This window comes from Mytilus californianus, unplaced genomic scaffold (assembly GCF_021869535.1).
Source record: "Mytilus californianus isolate M0D057914Y unplaced genomic scaffold, xbMytCali1.0.p SCAF_1, whole genome shotgun sequence".
NCBI classification, from domain to species: Eukaryota; Metazoa; Mollusca; class Bivalvia; order Mytilida; family Mytilidae; genus Mytilus; species Mytilus californianus.
Window position 1 is genome coordinate 64,321,777 of NW_026262581.1, and position 19,937 is coordinate 64,341,713.

The 19,937-nt window shown below is 32.0% G+C and overlaps 1 protein-coding gene across 4 annotated transcripts in view; it reads left to right on the plus strand.

The window, feature by feature from the left end:
- The first annotated feature begins 6,788 nt into the window (after window positions 1–6,788).
- LOC127706021 (collagen alpha-1(I) chain-like) overlaps window positions 6,789–19,937 on the plus strand; it is a 40,772-nt gene continuing 27,623 nt past the window's right edge. Inside the window, exons 1-15 of one of the 4 annotated variants that reach the window (XM_052210415.1) lie at window positions 6,789–6,974; window positions 7,336–7,395; window positions 11,652–11,714; window positions 12,514–12,655; window positions 13,073–13,301; window positions 13,851–14,021; window positions 14,730–14,807; window positions 15,596–15,625; window positions 16,304–16,372; window positions 17,193–17,291; window positions 18,522–18,629; window positions 18,938–18,991; window positions 19,273–19,344; window positions 19,469–19,528; window positions 19,727–19,771. In XM_052210415.1, coding sequence (XP_052066375.1) covers window positions 7,341–7,395; window positions 11,652–11,714; window positions 12,514–12,655; window positions 13,073–13,301; window positions 13,851–14,021; window positions 14,730–14,807; window positions 15,596–15,625; window positions 16,304–16,372; window positions 17,193–17,291; window positions 18,522–18,629; window positions 18,938–18,991; window positions 19,273–19,344; window positions 19,469–19,528; window positions 19,727–19,771 — 1,275 coding nt within the window. In that variant the 5' untranslated portion in view covers window positions 6,789–6,974; window positions 7,336–7,340. Of the gene's footprint in view, window positions 6,975–7,335; window positions 7,396–11,651; window positions 11,715–12,513; window positions 12,656–13,072; window positions 13,302–13,850; window positions 14,022–14,729; window positions 14,808–15,595; window positions 15,710–16,289; window positions 16,373–17,192; window positions 17,292–18,521; window positions 18,630–18,937; window positions 18,992–19,272; window positions 19,345–19,468; window positions 19,529–19,726; window positions 19,772–19,937 lie in introns of those variants that run through there. The other 3 variants (XM_052210422.1, XM_052210427.1, XM_052210438.1) reach the window with 3 other exon arrangements.

The window sequence follows — 19,937 nt, forward strand, 5'->3', positions numbered from 1 at the left end:
AATAAATACTATTCGTTTTAACGTGATACTCAGACACTATTTCTCTTAAATCAAATGACTATATACGAAAGAGTTTGTGATACTTAAATAAGAATATCGGAAGAATATAAACTTGATACTAGAAGACTAGAATATGATGCTGCTTGTTTTCTTTAATAGACATGTTTCTGATTGTGAAAACAAAAAATCAAACTATCATTTGACATTCTTAATACCTATAATTTGATTTGCACGGATTGGAAGGACTTTGTGAATCACTTGGCTTTGAAAATATTGAATACAAAATGTTTAAGCCTGGTTATAGTGAAATTACTCTGAATTTTATTGAAATTTGATCATTTAAAATCAAACCTTTTTAAAAAAATATGTTTTTCGACCTACTACATGTATGTTAGGCATGATAAATTGTTCTTAATTTCATACATAATGAACTCTTCAAACTGAAATAAGTATTTGTTCCAAGCTAATGCGATATTAGACACTAAGATTATAGGTAAATAAATAACCCGAGGCAGGCTGGAGGAATCCTGTCCTAAGTCGGGAGCCTGTAATTCAGTGGTTGTCGTTTGTTGCTGTATATCATATTTGTTTTTCGTTTATTGTTTTGTATATAAATCAGGACGTTAGTTTTCCCGTTTGAATTGTTTTACATTTGTCATTTCGGCGCATTTTATAACTTTCTATGCGGTATGGGTTTTGCTCATTGTTGAAGACCATACGATGAACTAAAGTTACTATCATTCTACGTCATTTGGTCTCCGGTTGAGAGTTGTCTCATTAGCAATCATATCACATCGTCTTATCTATATATGGACGAATATTTTTTATAGAATGAAGATAATAACATCTGTCTGAACTTTTTAATGTTTCATTCTGTTACAGATCATGATGTATTGTTTTATGTGTACATGTTATGCTGCCCATCAAGGGCCCTTGATTGGAATAATAAATTCTTATTCTTATTTTTTATGGACGAACAAAAAATATGTCGGAATCAATGTAGAAAATACAATATAAGCTTAAAAAGCACAGAAACTCCTTAGAAATCATGTGTCATAGGTAAGATTTAATAACTTTTTGCAAATTAAACCATGCTACTGCTAAAATATTCAATTTTTGAAATATAATATCCTACTACATTAAATTGTATTTGCTGAATTTATTGTTCATGTTTAAAGTTGAAGGATCGATTTACTTATATTTACTCCTCAAGTATGGTCATTTTCAAAAGTCAACATATCTTAATTCACTGTAATAACTTTCCATAATTTTTTTTCAGGAAAACGCGGTTAAATGTAGTCAGCACTTCTGTTTTGACATGAACTATCATTTATATGGTCATAATTATAAATTAACTGTTTACAAAACTTTACATTTTTGAAATACTAAGGCTTTTCTACCTCAAGAATAGATTACCTTAGCTGCATTTGGCAAAACTTTTAGGAATGTTTGGTCTCAATGCTCTTCAACTTCGTACTTTATTTGGCATTTTTAACTTTTTTTTTATTCGAGCGTCACTGATGAGTCTTTTGTAGACGAAACGCGCGTCTGGCGCAAATACAAAATTTCAATCATTTTATCTATGATGAGTTTATTTAAAACTGAATGAGATATAGTCTAGATTGAACAGGTACACTGTCATTTGATCTGTAAGAATCCGGACCGTTTCGATTCAGATACTCCTTTATAATTAGCTCAGATTTCCGTTCGCCCGGATCTTTGAGTATAAGTCTGTTCAAATCTCGGTCATTAAATATTAGTCATTGAGAGGTTTTACGAGCCACTTTTATAAGTAATTTATCTTTGAGTTTACTACATTTACTATAACAAATGTTTTGAATTGCAAGAAATGTTTTTAAAACATATAACCGTAGGTATGCACTTCTAGGATAGTACCAAATACCGATAATGATAAGGTCTACTTAATTCAGCTTTTCCTGAAAGAGTTGCAACCTGGGAACGGTTACGTCATTTTTATAAACTGACAATTTACAATCAAATCGTTTAAAATCATGCACGTACCGAACTATACTTCTCTAGCGGTGGTACCGATCCTAGGTAGTACTTAAGACTATAGTATCAATTTTGAAACATCTGACATGTGTTTCTAAAATATGCTTCAACAGATATTCTTGAGGACGGCAACATTTTGGGAAACAGAATACAGATAAAATTGGGCGCATCAAAACCAATTTTCACTGAAGCATTTACAACCTTATTTTTAGTACAGGTTCAGTTAAATGATACATATAAACTGACAATTAACATTCAAAATGTACCGTATGAATCCGACAAGTGAATGTTGTTTTTTTTATAGATTTTATTTGATGGTTCTAGATGGTTAGTTTGACGACTTCAGATAATCATGCGGATTCGTCATTGTTTATTCCAGTCATTTTCCCTAGAAAAAGACCGTTTTTGGAAAATACCATATCAATTTTTTATAACTTTTTGGGGAATCTAGTAGTTACCCTGTTATAGGAAGTATGCAAGATAAATTTGTCAACTGTACCAAACTTTAAGTCTTTAACTGGTAACACCCATACACCAGATGTTTTTGAATAGTAGTTTTATGTATGGTTGAACTTGTTAAAGCTTTGGATATTCATGGAACTTCATGAACCAACAATCTCATAAAGAAAATACGGTCAAACATAAACGAACTTTAGAAAAATATTCTATAAAAGTATTTTTTAGATATTTTTAGAAGGTAATATACAAATCTGTAGCTCGCCTTCGGATGAGGGATTTACTCGCTGCGTTGACGCCTCATTGGTTGCCCTGGGGTGTTTTCTGTTCTTATGTCGGGTTGTTGTCTCTTTGACACATTCCCCGTTTCCTTTCTCTGTTCTATGTCAGTGACCAAATATTGCTTCTATTTTGATGTCTGTAAATTTACCTTATTGTCAGTCAAACGAGACAAACACAATTATCACAAAGTCTATCATACATAAAACAATGAGAATTCGGAAAAAATAAAACAAATAAGCATAATCATAATCTGAATTACACTATGCGCTTATACAAAATTATTTGATTTCAACATGGGCGACCAATAAGATATGAAAAGACAATTTCCAGTCAATCGAATTTTTAACAATATCTTGATCTGAAAATATTTCTATTTGTGCTATATGACAGATCTTGTCAAAAACCTAACAATGTGTAAATTTGTAGAAAAGGGTTTTGATGGAACGGATGATTAAAAATGCATGTCATTTTTAAAGCAATGTAGATAACATAGGTCAAACAAGTTTGAGGCCGTTACAAAAAGAAATGTTCAAATCAGTTAACCCATCAAATAGTATTTTTTTTGTAAATTTTAGAAAGGGTCTTACCTCCCATCAAACGTTGCCCCTATCTTGATTGACACAATGTCTACAAGAAATTATATAAACTAATTTAATAAGAAATAGAAAAGTATGTCAATATTAATTAGAATAGAACAACTTGACAATCACAGATTCAAGATAACCTATATTTTAAAATAACTGTATATATAAGACATTGAAATGTTATTGCAAAACTACATGTATATGTTTATAGATTGCTAACAATCGCATTAATATTTATTTTAAGCGCACAATTTTCAACGCTGTAAGTGGCACCAATTGAGTATTCACATCCAAACTTCTCCATTGTTTACTGTGTGTTTTAAGAGAACTTAGCCTTTATTGCAGATCTTTGATCGTTTCTGTTAAATTTTTCTCAACTTTAAAGACTTTTAACGATTTAGAGCTTGATGTATTATACAGGAACCAGGTCTGATGTAGGCTGTATGGTGTCTTTTTGGATGTCTTTTTATATTTGTGTCGTAGGTTTCATTGACATATGGCAATTATTTCCTTTTATTTATATCATATCCAAACGATAAGACGAGACTAAGCAAGCTGACAAACCATCCATTTAGCTGAGGACGAGAACATACTTGTCTTTACTCTAAATCCGTAAGAAGCTTGGTAATTGATATTTTAGTCTGAAAAACATAGTTTATGTTTATTTCTAGTAGTTGGTATTGGGCTTTAAACTAGGTTTTAGTAATATTCTAATATTGATACTTTGTATCTTTTGTCTTTTTAGTTGTGTTTGAGCTTAATCTCGGTTTGTTCTTATGTTGTGCTGTTACACCGCTGTAAATGAATATGGTAGGGTTTAGAGAACATGTTTATTCCCGCCACAATCTGTATATATCATGTCTTAAGACAGGAGCCTGTAGTCTCGATTGGTTGCAGTCTGTCATAATTGCTTTTCATTTAATGTTAATAGCCGAAATCTGGTGGTTATTTTTCTCTGTGGTATTGTTTCATATTTGTTATCCAGAGCCTTGTAGCTAACAATTCTTTATGTGTCACACCTTTTCAATTTAGACATGTCTCCATAATCTCTCTCCAAATAAAACAACCCGGGAAAACGACACTATTTAATGGCCAGTTGAAAGGATTTGATATTATAAAATGAGGATTGATTGATTTTGCGTTTCGTCTAGTTTATATATCTTATGCTTGTAAAGTCTTGACGAATTCAAATTTTCAATCAGAAACTTTTTATCGTTTACAGTTAATAATTGATCGATGGTTGTGCCTTACTAACAAATTAAAAAATAAATCAAAATAGTAGGTTTTGCAAAGTGATTCGACCGGAATAAAAGGCAAGGAATTTGGATTGTCACTAAAAAAGGGTATGTTGAACAGGAGGAGATAATTGACCTGCATTTTGTTATCTATCTTGAATTTGTGATTGTCTAATTGTTCTATTTTAATTAATATGGACATACTTTTCTATTTCTTATTAAATTAGTCTGTATAATTTCTTGTAGACATTGTGACCCTCAAATAGTTATTGTAAGTGTTCTAATTCGCGCGCAAAGAACTTGACAATCTCACATTGGTCGTTAAAATAACATCCCCGTTCAGATGACAATTCACCTCATGTAATCTTCAATAATATTCTGACAATATTTGAATGTTGCAATATCAAGTATTTTGTCAAATTTTCAGTGCGCGTCAATTGCGGATAAATATTTGTACCGCACAGTAAAAACCTAACCCTCTATCAAACTGACAAACGTGCGTACGCACTACAATGAACATATTGAAGAATGAAACGAAAACTAATAATTTATGGAGACCCTGACAAGAAAAAAAAAACATCTTTCGAGTTTAGGCAGAAGAAGTTTTTGAACTACACAGAACTCATCACTTGTTCTCTTGAGTGAAGATTGGTTGCCCAATGGTTATTTGCTTTAAGTCAACTAACCAATTTTGTATACTTATTCAGGACGAGAACACATTAAACAATTTATCAAATACATAACTTTTGCAGGGTGGTCCAACCAAGATGAAGGGGTAAGGAATAAATTGAGAATGGAAATGGGGAATGTGTCAAAGAGACAACAACCCGACCAAAGAGCAGAAAACAGCCAAAGGCCACCAATGGGTCTTCAACACAGCGAGAAAATCCCGCACCCAGAGGCGGGCTTCAGCTGGCCCCTAAACAAAATGTGTACTAGTTCAATGAAAATGGACGTAACACTAAACTCCGAAACATATAAATTAACTAAAATAAAAAAAAACATACAAGACTAACAAAGGCCAGAGGCTCCTGACTTGGGACAGGCGCACACATGCGGCGGGGTTAAACATGTTTTGTGTGATTGTCGACAAGAAAATCGGTATTTACTTTAATATCAGAAATGCTGTCGTGATAGGTCACAATAGGAGTTGTTACAAGGGTTTCTTCGCGTTCAAAGAATATGACACTTTCCTACCACGCCTTAAAAAATATATTCCTGATTTGTCTTTGTTTGACGTCTATTTTCTCGGAGGCGTTGGGTGTTGGTGGTCAGTAGGTCTGAGTTTTTTGGTAATTACTGTTATCCTTTTCATGTATTATCTAAGGAAAAAAACAACATTATCTTTCTCAAAACTGTCTGAAAGATGTTTGCTTCAAGTGCATACTTAACTGCATATAAATAACTACGGTTTTTCTTATAATGGTTTCTTGATCTGCAATTACTGTTTCACTGATTTCTGATGCACGTATAAAGAGTTTACTTAGATTTTTTTTTGTTTTAAATGTGCAAATTTCTTTGATTTCATAAAAAAAAATACCGTTATATTGTTGAGATAAGGAGGGAAGGAACATAACTATTTAGTGATAATAAGCGTAAATTAAGATGTATCAGAGGTTTATAGGAAGATGATACGGAGATGATATGAAGACGTTTGTGCACATTTTGACGACAGCGTAGACATCAGTATATGTTTCACTACTTGTCAATTAAATAAACATTCATCAAACAGAAAATTTCCGGCTAGCTCTGCAGTAAACATGCTTACGATGTTGACCTAACTAAAAGTATGTTTATGTTATTACGCTATTCTGCGTATTTATACTGAAAACACATCTAAAGCAAAAATAAACTGTCTACAACTTCAAAAGAGTGTACAACTTTGGCTAGTAAACCTATTAGATTGATGGGTATTTTACCATACAATTCATGTAACATTGTCTGCCGATATATATTAATACTAAACGGGGACATTATGTTACGATTAGTCAATAGATTTTAATAGAACGTAGCCAAAGCTTAAATTTCAAAGGTTGTCTAAGTCATCTGTAATATCTTCAACAAGGATCAATGTTTGAACTTCTCAATTTCGAGTAAGTCATCCATGCTGCTTCGAGTTACTTTTTTCATAATTATTGAAGCTTGATTTTCTTGACTTTGATTTAATATTGTCCAATCAGCGTACGAAGTTATGTTACCCACAGTTATAAATAGTACAATTAGAATTAAATGCTACCTCTTTTGCAGAGTAGGTGACAAGGGTTTGTGACATGGAATAGTGATCGTTGTGGATCTACTGTGAAGAGATAGTTTGCTTGTTCTTAAGTTGTATTATCAAACATTGATTCATTGGATTAATTTACATGCTGTTTTGAGGGAAAATCTTAAATATTCATATAAAAAGGTAAGGAGAAATTAATTGCAAATATACACAGATAGATATAGCAGATAATGTAAAGACATTTCTTAGGAAATGATATTTTTCCTTTTCGGAATTCTTGAATATTGTTAAACTTATTTGATTAGCTGGATGCTTCTCATTTTCAATATCAGAATATTTAATCTGTCATATATATCCATTTACTATTTTATAAATTCTAATATTACTTTGATAGTTTTTAATTACGGGTTTCCTTTATTGAAATATATATTTTTTTGTATTTTAAACACATTACTAATTATATGTTTGTAAACTGTAACTTTGAATTGGAAATTGTTTGCGTGAGATCAAGTAGAAGTTAAAAGGGTTTTTATTTCACTTACAGACCAAATGGGTATCCACCTGTGTAGGAGAAGTCACCTCCTCGTCCTAGTCCTTTGTATAAGTAAGTAGAATTAAGTTGTCGTGTTTATTTCAATTAACTAACCAAAGTCTTGTTAAGAAAAGCGGAAAATTTAACATGAAGGATATCTGTTTATCCGATTGTTCGGCATTTAGTTTCTTCAATGAGTTTGAATTTTCACACTTGTTGAAATATTTAACTGTTGAAACGAAAAACATAATAGTTAAACTGATATTATATTTGTTAAAACGTTTAGGTTGTCAATAGCTTTCAATTTTATAGTCCATTATATGGGAAATGACAGCTTGTTATTTCTCGTTAAATTGTATCGTTGTCACTTAATATGATTTGCTGTTGGAAACTTTACTTTAATATTTATTACTTCTGATATCAGTCTAGACGCACTTTTGATTTTTTTTTATTCTTTCGGTTAATATTTCAAAAGGATAGGATTTGTAACTTTGCATACAAGTTCAAACTTTATATTTTCTTTTAACAACCTTCGACATAGGGAGTGATAACATTCATTAACAAGAAAAACACATGTTCTACGAATAAGATGGGTAGAACAGATTGAAATCTCAAAGAGTTTTGTCTGGAGCTTGACGGCTTACATTGATAATATAGATGCACGCTGTCAAATATGATTGTTAGAATGATTTGATATGTTCGCTCCTAGTATGAACTTTCAAATTAACATAGGAATTAGTTTTATGAGAGTGAGACGTGTGCCTACAATCGGCATGGACAGCTGCAATTGTTAAAATTCTATACTATACCAAAGAGTGCAGAATTGTTATTCTCATACTTTTGGTTTGCACTAACTTTTGGAACAATGATTTTGTATTTATATCTGTCTTATAATTGATAACTGTTGTATTAACGTCTTAGAATCAGAAATATTTCAAATGAATTGTTATTTTTTATCCTGTTGGCTCTAACTTCTCGGTTTCATCAATTATAATGATACGGTGTAACACATTCAGCGTGTAAATACAGACATTATATCTAATAAAAAAACTATATAAACAACCGAGAAGACATAACAATGTGAAATATGAAGAACACGAGGTGTGGGATAAACTTCGATTATACAGCAAACCAACAACATAAAGTACACAGAATCAGACACAAATTAAAGGCGATTTGTATGACGCATAGAATATACACTTCAAACTCTTGACTGCATTTGTGCTTTTTATTAAGCACAACATATCCATACCAAACCGTTCGACTGAGCGCCCATTTACATTTTGGATTTTTTCCGTAAAAAAACCCTCAAATTTTTACCGTTTTAAAAAACTTCGAGGTGCAATGCCGCAGGATTTTTTTTATATACAAGTCAATAATGAAGTTTTGCACTAACGCGGTTGCATACTTTTATTTTATTTAAGCACAAACATTCACCCAAATTCATTTATTTTATTTATACAGTAACAAAGAGTTAATTGAATATTAATGTTAAACAATACTTTTTCCCACTATTAGTCCTTCCTAAGTTAATTTAGACTGACAAGCAAAGTAACAATATACCCTTGTGACGACATTTCGATTCTATATAATGAAACTTTTGGTGCTTAACTAGCTGAAAAGTATGAGTTTACTGTTTCTAAAATAATTTATTGGCTTTCATTGACTCTATTAAAGCTCATTGTCTTCAATCGGATATATCAAAACGATTTATGACCAATACTCATTTGAAAGACAACAGGCCAAATGGATCACCTTACATCTCAACTATCTCCAACTTTTATAATTACTATTGACACGTATTAACAAGTTTTTCTTAACCTTTTTGAATAAATAAAGAGCTGCGCCTGGTGCAGCATGATTGAACCACAGCATGTCTATTTAACAAAGTTGGACAAGTGTATATTAATTTCAAAATGAATATTATGACAAAAATCTTGAAGATCGAAATATTTAGCTTTTTTCTATTTTGAAATCGGTCACTGCCAATAAATAATACTAAAAATTGAAGGCAGGTTTTTCTATTAGAAATTCAAAGATATAAAAATAATTAGAAATAAAGTAAAATGGGTTCAGTTGGTCCAATTGGTCCTCGAATATCGCTATGTCAATTTAAAAAAAAAATACAAGATAAAACTGCAAAAACTGATGAAAACAGTAATTTGCATATTAAAATTAGTACTGTTATATTTCCCCCTTTCAGTCCTTTTTTTAGAGAAGGTTGGGAAAAGAATGCACAAAATCAAATAATTTTCCAATAGTGACAATGCTTACAGTTAAAATATAGATATGCACACACAAAAAACGGTCAGATAAAAGTTCGTAATTGTGACTACAACCGGACGACATCATCATCGACGCCATGCCATCATGTCAATACGACGTACAAATTACTTTGTTCTGTACCTGAACTGAGTCACCCACATACCACCTGTTGCTAGGTCAACTTATTTAGTTTCAATTGTGTACACGACTGTTTCCTGCACTTTTTGGGGTAGAATATTCATTTTTAACTTGTCTTAGGCAAGATTATTTTTCAATTCTTACCACGCTAGGATATTTATTTCCAAAACTCACCCCCGCCCCCCCCCCCCCCCCCCCCCCCCCCCCCCCCCCCCACGTTTCCCCCCATTCAAATAGTCGTCCCCTTATCTCTTTTTCGAATTTCGAGTGGTGCAAATATCGATATGATAACCTTCGTGAAGTGAAGTAACTTAAGGTTCGATCACTTTCCGTTCCATTTTGCTCCTATATACACATACTAGTAACAATCCTGAAAAGGTCTGGCTTAGAGGAAGATATACGAAATGACAAATGCAAATTATCTTATATGTCTGACAGTATTGGACACATGAATGTGAGATTTCAAATTCAGGAGGGAGCAATATATACTTTATAAAGTTTTCGACTTTCATCCTTGGCAATATTTACGCACCTTCAGCGTGTTGTTGCCCGTTCAAAAGGGGATGAAATGGCTGTGGTCAATATCAGACAGGAGACAGGTTCTTTAATAGTTCACAAAGCGGTTATTCGTTAACTAAGTTCTATGCCATTTTAGTGAGCTTATTTGTGACCAGTTCCTTAAAAGTCAAAAAACAGTTTTTCGTAAATCTTTGTTGTTAATTTTGCTGATTTGACAATTTTTACTTAATGGCAAACACACAAGTGCACTGATAAGATTTCTTTGAACTCTTTCCAAAGTCAGTTTTATTTTTGAAATACTGTCTGCGGTTAAGTAGAAAGATCATTATTTTAACCACATAATAGTTGCAAATCTTTATAGAGCTGCACAATTATATACTGATACGCAGCTGGTAAATCTATCGTAAATGTTTAAAACTTAAAAGAAATGAAATTCTTGTTTATAACATTTATTCTGATTAATAGTATTTAAAAAAAAACTCTACTATATTCTAGATTAAAGAATATCGTTGTGCAACGCAACAACCAAACAGAGTTGTTTTTAATACATTTTGAATTTCGCTTGTGATTAACAGCAGGTATATTCAGCACGAGCTTTATCTGTCATCAAGCACCAAAGAGCATGGCTTGATTAATAAATATTATCACTAAAATATTTAAATTAGATTTTGTATATTTTAGACTACATGAACAACAAAATCATGGGTGCTTAAGTGCAAATATCTTCGACCATGACTTATATCAACCTGAAAACTTGAAATAATTATGGAAATGAAGAGTTATCGTTTATTTTGCAAAAGCAACTGGAAATGAAAAGAAAATGAATTAAGTATCCAGTTTCCACATATATAAACCGATGGTATAATGAAATTTACAATTACTACCAAGTTATCTATATACTTATTCTGAAACAACATAGAGCCCCATCTTAAGACAGTAAGATGTCAATGCAATGCATTTATGTTTGCATGAAGCATAAGTTAATTGAAAACATTATTGATATGCTTCTAAAATAAAAGTCAAAGATTATAAACTCATGTTGGTATTTGACAAAAAATGGTTTTTAGGTGTCTAAAATGTGCTAGTTTGCTATATGATATAATTGGACTTCCATCTTAGTAATATGATGGTTCTCTTTGAGTTTGTGCAAGATATTATATCGTCTACCCTTGGTCTGCAAATTCAACTATCTCCATTTTCGAAAGTCTGCATGCATGTACAAATGTTATAAAAGTACATTTATTCGATAATCGGTTTGTAAAATATCATTTATTATACATTTGCATATTCCATGTTTACCATTTTTACTTAGATGTTTAGATATTGTATTGTTATATTACGTCATATAGGTTATATTTCTGTTACTTAGATGTTTAGATATTGTATTGTTATATTATTTCATTTAGGTTTTATTTCTGTATCTGCTAGAACATGCTCAGACAACGTCGTAGGCGATGAAGATTCTCCTGGTAGGTATTATCTGGGAGTTTTTCTCTCTTAGTTATATGATTTTCAAATACATGCTGCTGTTGAACTTTTTATGTCCTCCTCTTTTGACAATAAGTCATGGATATATTAGTTTCCTCCTATTCTTGACAAAAATATTTATCAGTTTTCCACAAAATCAAGGCATCCATCGCCTCAGTCTACTTTGCAATTTTTAAGGTATGACCTTTTAATATAATTTGATACCTGCACATATCTAAAAATTAAATATTTTGTTCAATTTTTCGAAAAGTTTTGAGTTGTGGAACTTTTCTTTTCAAGTGTACATCATATTTGTCATTTTTTGCACTTCAACATCGTATTAACTTTAATATCTCATTTAAATGTAAAACTGTTTTTAAGAACTCAAGTGTAATTTTTTGTATGGAAATGGCATGCTGCCCAGCAAGGGCCCTTAATTGTAACAAAAACATTCTTATTATAATTCTTATTATTCTATAACTAAGTTTTGCGAGGTCATGCATAGTCTAGTTTTGTGTTTTGTGTTTTCACGATTGAATCGATTGAATTACTAAGTCACTTTTGCAGAAAATATAGTAGCAGATAAAATTACATAAAAGATTAATACAGATTAAATGTACAAAACCTGTTGCATATACTTGGTTCCCTGAAATTTGTAAGATGCTTCACTTTCTTGGCTCATTTGACAAACCTTCTCTGTGTGTTTTATTCAAAACTACTTGTATGTTAATAGTATTTGCATCATATAGGACTTTTTTGTTTTATGTAAAACAAGCTATGATAATATGACGTTTGTTTCAGCCTACGATTTCATTTCTGCTTTAAACTTTGATGACCATAATACAAAACGAGGTATCCGAACAGAAACAGGGTCATCACCTCGACAAAAAGCATATAGGATATCACGTCGTACCGATGCCGATCTTCTGACCGTCTCTACGAGGTATGAATCATATTACAAGCTATTTTAGTAGCATTTGTTGCATTTAGATAATTATGGTTACTTTCCCAAAGGGCAAGTTGTTAAAAAAAGGGTAATGTCGAACCATGCACATTGGTAGTTTTGAACTTTTGCTACTTGTCTGAAAATCCTGAGAATGACTATCACAGTGGAACAAAGTTTCACATAGAACCATATGAGAAAGATACAGAATAGCTCCGGAAACATTTGGTGGGGCACAACCAATGCATACACTCGGGTTGAGAAAACACTGTCAAACATACTAACATAAATAAACAATTACTATCGACACTGATCTGTGTCCACACTTGTTGTATTTAGATAATAAAAGGGAATTTCGAAGACTTGTATTTTTGCTTAAATAATTTATTGAATATCAGTTGTTTTATCATATTTCAGTCAAGTTTTTCCTGATGGATTCCCCGCGCAATTTTCTTTTATCTCAACTTATAAAATGGCTAGTAAAACTCGAAGTGAAACTTGGGACCTTGTTGACGTTCAGGATAACAGAGGGGAAACTCAGTTTGCTATTCGTTTGTATGGAAAGGGGAGAGAAATTCAAGTGATTTACTTGAACAACTATGGGAAGATTTCCGTTGCTAAATTCAACAAGAAAGATGTCAGAAACGTGAGTATAAACATTTTAAATACGATGTTGACAGATTACAAACAGCAGATTTTTTTGTAATTACAAATGATACCATAGAGATGAACATGCTGTTTAATATATACAAATTATGCAATCTTCTTACTACCAACATTATAATGTATTTTCGATTTTGCAAGCTTCAATTCAAAAAGATAACAGGCCATAACCATAAGAGAATGCAGATTATGCTTCGGTAAGAAAAATTCTTTACACAATACGATAGTGACCTAATACGATATACACGGGATCAGTAAATTCCATATGGGGCTCGTGCTTAGCAATGATTACATAGAGATGAACATGCTGTTTAATAGATTCACATTATGTAATCTTCTTACTACCTATATTAGAAAGAACAAATTACATAAAATATAGATAAGAAAACTTTACAAGGATTTAGCAGAATAAACAATTTTTATTACTATACACAAGACTTTGAAGATGCCAATCGGTTTAATTTGTTTTTGAATCTGTTTATAAACATACTTTGATTGTAAATGGAGTACACCATTTTTATTTTATTTACAGGCTTTCCAGAAGAAGTGGCACAAATTAATCATAGGTTTCACAGGGAAGAAAATAACATTAGTTCTTGATTGTGAACATACATTTGTATCTGCTTTAGACAGCACAATGGGAAGAATTGATAACACAGGAAATATAGTCATCGGACAAGCACAGAAAACAAGAACTGTTATGGTAATAATAACATTTTTTTATGCCGGGGGAGGAGGCAATTTAAAGATATAAATTGGAGAACAGAAACACAAGGGCCAAAAGCAAGACGGGTTGACAAATAGTCTACAAAACAGTACATAAAACAGATAAAAATTTAAAAAGACAGACAATAAAAACTCAGATGCTACAGAATAATAAGCACTTTCTGCTACACTCGGAGCACAAATCTTATTGCTCATGACAAGTTCAAATCCAGTGAAAAAATTAATTCTGTGATAAATAATAGAAAAAAAGAGAAAAAAAAAACAGGTTTTTTTTGGGGGGGGAGGGGATTGAGTTTGTCCAACGGTCTGTGAAGCGAGATATAAACCTAGTTCGCTAATCAATTGTATATACATTATTGTTCAGGGGCCAACTGAAGCCCGACTCCGGGTGCTGTATTTTATTGCTGCGTTGAAGACCGTTTGGTCAGAATGTTGTCTATTTGACACATCCCCGTTCCATTGTCAATTCTTATTCAGTCTTGAAAAGCTATTGGGAAAACAATTTATAAACCGACGTTATAGTTCATTTTAAACAAAATTTTGTGTAGATCTATTTTCTGTGCTATACTTTTAAGTACCATAAATTTATACAGTTTCATGTATATTCGATTGTTTTCATTGAGAATATACATTATAATAGTATCATGATTATAAAAAAAGGTTACAATTATTCTATTATTTCCAGTTTGATTTACAATGGATGGTGATTCACTGTGACTATACTAAACCATCTAGAGCTACATGTAATGAACTAAATCCAGTGGTAAGATTGAACAGTTTTTTATTATGAATTTCTATATCAAAATGCAATCTGAAATTTTAACTTGTCTGTATCATAAACTACTTCAATCCTCAGTCTGTTTTAAGTAACAAGGACCTTCTTGCGTATTAAGAATTGAAAGAAGTTTCCTTGGTATTTATGTACAAATGTAACTATAGATGATGAACTTTTCATCTGATTATTCGTGATGTATAGACATTACAAAAGTTATATACAGCTTTCACTTATAGCAGTAAAGATACACAAGTTGTTCGATGTGGCTTTTGTACAGATTCTTCTTTCAAATATAATTAAGATTTAAGTGCTCTGGTGGTTTGTCATGTTAAATTCTTATTGTTTGTAATGTTTCATACGACTAAAATTGTGAATGACAGTTGTACAAGTGGGATATGGTTTGATAGAGTTTTGTACAGCATAGTCATTCTAGTTAAACAGTTTCACGAATAGGAGGTTTACTACGATAGACCCCTGGTCAAGGTAACAACCTTCCTTTTGAAAGTGCATGTACAAACTCCAGAATATAACTGTTTTCAGTTATTATCTTATGACATTTGTTTCATAATTTAATGCTAAATTGGTAAAGTGTTTTTGTCAGAGGAATTAAAAGTTTTTTTTTTTTAAATCTCTTTGAAATAAAGTATGTTTGATATTGCTTATGTGAGCACATGAATACGTAAATAATTATTGATTGATATTTCAGTTCAGTACTTGTAGGTTCTGATTTTGTGTAAATATTTTAATGTAAAAATGTATTATATTTATTCCTATAGAATTTTTGGGATGGATATCAAGCAGATAAGGTACAGTAATTATGCACTAATACTTATTTTGTCTTTTTCTATAATGCACCGGACACTACCACTGTAAAGCCAAGCTACTGGCAGGTACCACACCAAATTGAACAGGAGTAGTTGATCTGTCTATTAGTTTAACTGTAATTAAATTTTTGGTTTGCTTGTTATAATTTATGTTTTACTTTGGTATGCTAGTATTTTGAAATACATCATTCAAAAGATCAACTACTCTTGTTCTTTTTGTGTTCATAAAGCTTCTCATTCTTGCAAATATAGCTACTCATAAAAATACAAAACATTAGATTTAACAATTTATTTCAGTATCCTATGTTAATAGAAAACATTAACAGTTAAAGATACAATTTGGAAATTTATTGCGATGTAACGTTAATGCTTTATTTTTCGATATTATTGTTAGAAGAAATTGATAAAAAAAATATAAATAAACTAAAACAATGGTTCCAATGTAGACACCATATAAAATAACAATAATCATAAAGTATTTGTGAAAATAAAAATGTGTATTCAGCAAAGCTTTTCTTCATGTAATCGGATTATATATGAGTGATTCACTATACTAACTACACGGCGACTAGATTTACTCACGATGGTGACGGTACTAGCAACTAACCCACTTTAACACTATGCTGTATTTCTTTTTAACATCCAGTTCCTTTTATCCAGAGAGGGGATACAGATCCAGGATGTGACATGGTGTGCCCTGAAGGTCCACCCGGCAAAAATGGAATGGATGTAAGTTTGCAATAACATGTATTGTTATTTAGAATGTCAGTCAGTCGCTTTTATTATATGAATAACACATCATTTAAATAATGCTTGGAAATAAAAACTGTTTTATCATTCATTGAGGGAGAAAGCACATTTGATTAGACCCGTCTTTGTCTCATAGTGAGGAAATTTGTTGTTAATCTATCCACTATTATCCTTAAGATCACGCTTTATGTGCTAATCATGATATTTTCGATTCTTTTTTCGTAATGCATGCCGCAGTATAATTGTCTACAGAAATATTTTTTTTAGTAAAAAAACTACTCAAATATCCTCGTTTTGACTTCGCCTCATTAATAACACAACATTTCTATTGATTTTCTATAGTAAGACGAATATGTTCCAATTGTCGTTACCACTATCCCGTCCTCTTTTTCATCGAATATGACCTACTTAATTAGATTTATCGCCTGGTTTGTACTTACACGTGGAACACGACGGGTACCACATATGGAGCAAGATCACTTACCCTCCTTGAGCACTTGAAATCTTTTCTTTTGGTGGGGTTCATGTTGCTCGGTCTTTATGTTGTGTTTCGTTTTTTTTTTTTGTGTCTTTAAATAGTTTTTCGTTTTTTGACATGACATTGTCAGTTCGATTTTGACTTATGGGTTTGAATATCCCTTTGGTATCTTTCTGCCTCTCTTTTATCCCATAACAAAAGTCTTTGTGAATTAATAACGTATTTTATGCGACCGTTTAAATGAATATCACTTAAAATTAAATGCACTGTATGAATTTTTTCATCCAGGGTTGACTAATTCATTAAAATGTTAATTTGTAGGGACTTCAAGGAACAAGAGGACCACCAGGTATTCAAGGGCTGCCAGGAGAAGCAGGCTTTGATGGACAACGTGGCCCTCGTGGACAGGATGGCTCTGATGTAAGTATTGAAGGGACATTAGCTGTCAAATTCATGTTCAGCGATTTGACTCAAATTCTCATATTTGAATTATAGGATATTAAAACGTATATCCAAATAAAAAAAAGTCTTAAATAAGCAACCCCGCCACATTCTGTATGTGTCTGTCTCAAGTCAGGAGCCTGTAATTCAGTGGTTGTCTTTTGTTGCTGTATATCATATTTGTTTTTCGTTCATTATTTTGTACATAAATCAGGCCGTTAGTTTTCTTGTTTGAATTGTTTTACATTTGTCATTTCGGGCCTTTTATAGCTGACTATGCGGTATGGATTTTACTCATTGTTGAAGGCCGTACGGTGACCTATAGTTGTTAATTTCTGTGTCATTTTGGTCTCTTGTGGAGAGTTGTCTCATTGGCAATCATACCAAATCTTCTTTTTTTTTAAATTAACAATGCATGGACTCGATAATATATATCAGCATTTCGTGTGTATTTTGGTCTAGACGTCATCTAATTTATCATCGAGATGACCTCCGGAGACTGCCGACGGTCATATAACCCGATATGAACATAAACAGAAATAGAAATATAAAGCGACGTGCAATTGGATTTTTCTAGGTCTGTTTGATTTCACATTGTTGGTTAAAAAGTATGTTTATCATCGTTTTTACCTGTATAGGAATGATTTTTGGTGGATCGAATCAGTCAACGAATTGGTTCATCATTGTTTCACTTTCAATGTTGACATTCGTTTCCTTTTAATAGCTGAATACATGCGTAACCCATCTCCAGCTAAGGGGTTGAATTGAAGGTCACGTGAATACGGATTCAATGAGGTCGAATTATTCACTTTCAAGTGAATAATTCATCATTGATGTTTCTTAGCTTATTTTGACAAAATTGAACCAAACTGGCTGCTAAAAGCGAATTATTATTTCACTATTTCACGTTCATTAGTGAATGAAAAAAACATATATCTTTTTTTCATTAATAATACAGAAAACTACATACTAAATTGAGCATTTTCAAAAGTTGACAATGTTACATGGTTCAAATATAGATTTTTGACAAAGAGTGTGGGAAATGTACCAACGGGGTATATTTTAGAATTAAGAGATTTCACACATTTTTTTCTCAAAAGTGTATATTGAGGTTCAAATATTTTCATTATGCATTCATCATTTAAAAAAATTGGATAATCACATTGAGATGCATTGTTTTAAAATTGAATATCTTGTTTAACATATAAGGGAAAGCCAGGAGCACAGGGGATACCAGGTAGAGATGGTATAAATGGAGCACAAGGGGAACCTGGAAAAGATGGCACACCTGGAATGGATGGCTTACCGGGTGCAGATGTAAGTGGAAGAGTATTTTATAATGATTTATAATATCTATATGTACTTATATATCAGACATTATTGTCTTCCTTATTGCACATGCAGCATATTTTTTCTTTTATTTTTACTTGACATGTTTGGCCAAGATGCCTTAGTCTTTTACAATTATCTGATTTGGTTGGCTACATTGAACGTAACATAGCAAACTGATTCCATTTTCAATATTTAGAACAGATCTTTGTTACTACACAAATTTATTTTAGCAACAGTAATCTTGACATTTCATGTGATTGCCAAGCATATATAGCATTACTATTGTATTGTAGGGAATGGAGGGCAGAACAGGACCAGCCGGGCCTAAAGGAGTTACAGGCGAACGGGTAATAACATAATCTGTTCTATATTAACATTTTTTCTCATTATAACTTAAAAAAGTTGTATGATGTATTGTTATCATAAAACAATAGAAACTATACTCGACTCACCTTCGGCTTGAAATAATTGTTTATAACGTTTTGGATGAAGCTTAAATCCCGTGAAATATTTTCAGCAAATGACAGAAAACGTTCTATTTACAATTTTTTTTTATCATTGCTTGATTCATTTACATCAGTTTTTATCTTTAGTTGCTTATTACATGTTCTGAGTTTTATCTTGGTAGGGACCACATGGATTGGCAGGTGCAAATGGTATTCCAGGAAAACCGGGAAAACAAGGTCAACCAGGAAAAAGCGTAAGTTGTTTTTATTATGACGTATATTCATGATTTATTTCAATATTCACTTTGAATGTCCGAGAATGATGAATACAAGACATAGTAAAATCAAAGTATATTGATGTTTATATTCTATTTTTAGATTATTGGACCACAAGGACCACAGGGACCCGTTGGTAACGAAGGAATTCCTGGTTTTAATGTATGTATTTTTTTGCTCTACAACTTTCGAATTTAAATAATGAAATATATTGCAGCAAATACTGATTTTAATATACTAGATATATTAGCAAACTGACAATTTAAAATATTAAAACTGCCCCAAACTTTTTTTTATGAACATTTCGAAATAATGCTTAGCTATTTTTCTTCTTTTGAAAATATTGTTCTCTTTTGACAGGGCTTACCTGGTGAAACTGGTTTGACAGGTGACAAAGGCGAAAAGGTAATAATAATATAATTGAAACAGCATAATCTTTTTTGGCCAGGTGGGAGGTAGAAGGTCCTTGTCAAGCAATATAAGATCAACCCATGCATACACTTCAGATCATTACCATTCATGTGATCGGTAAATAGACGAAGCGGACATTGGATAATGTTTTCTATTGAGA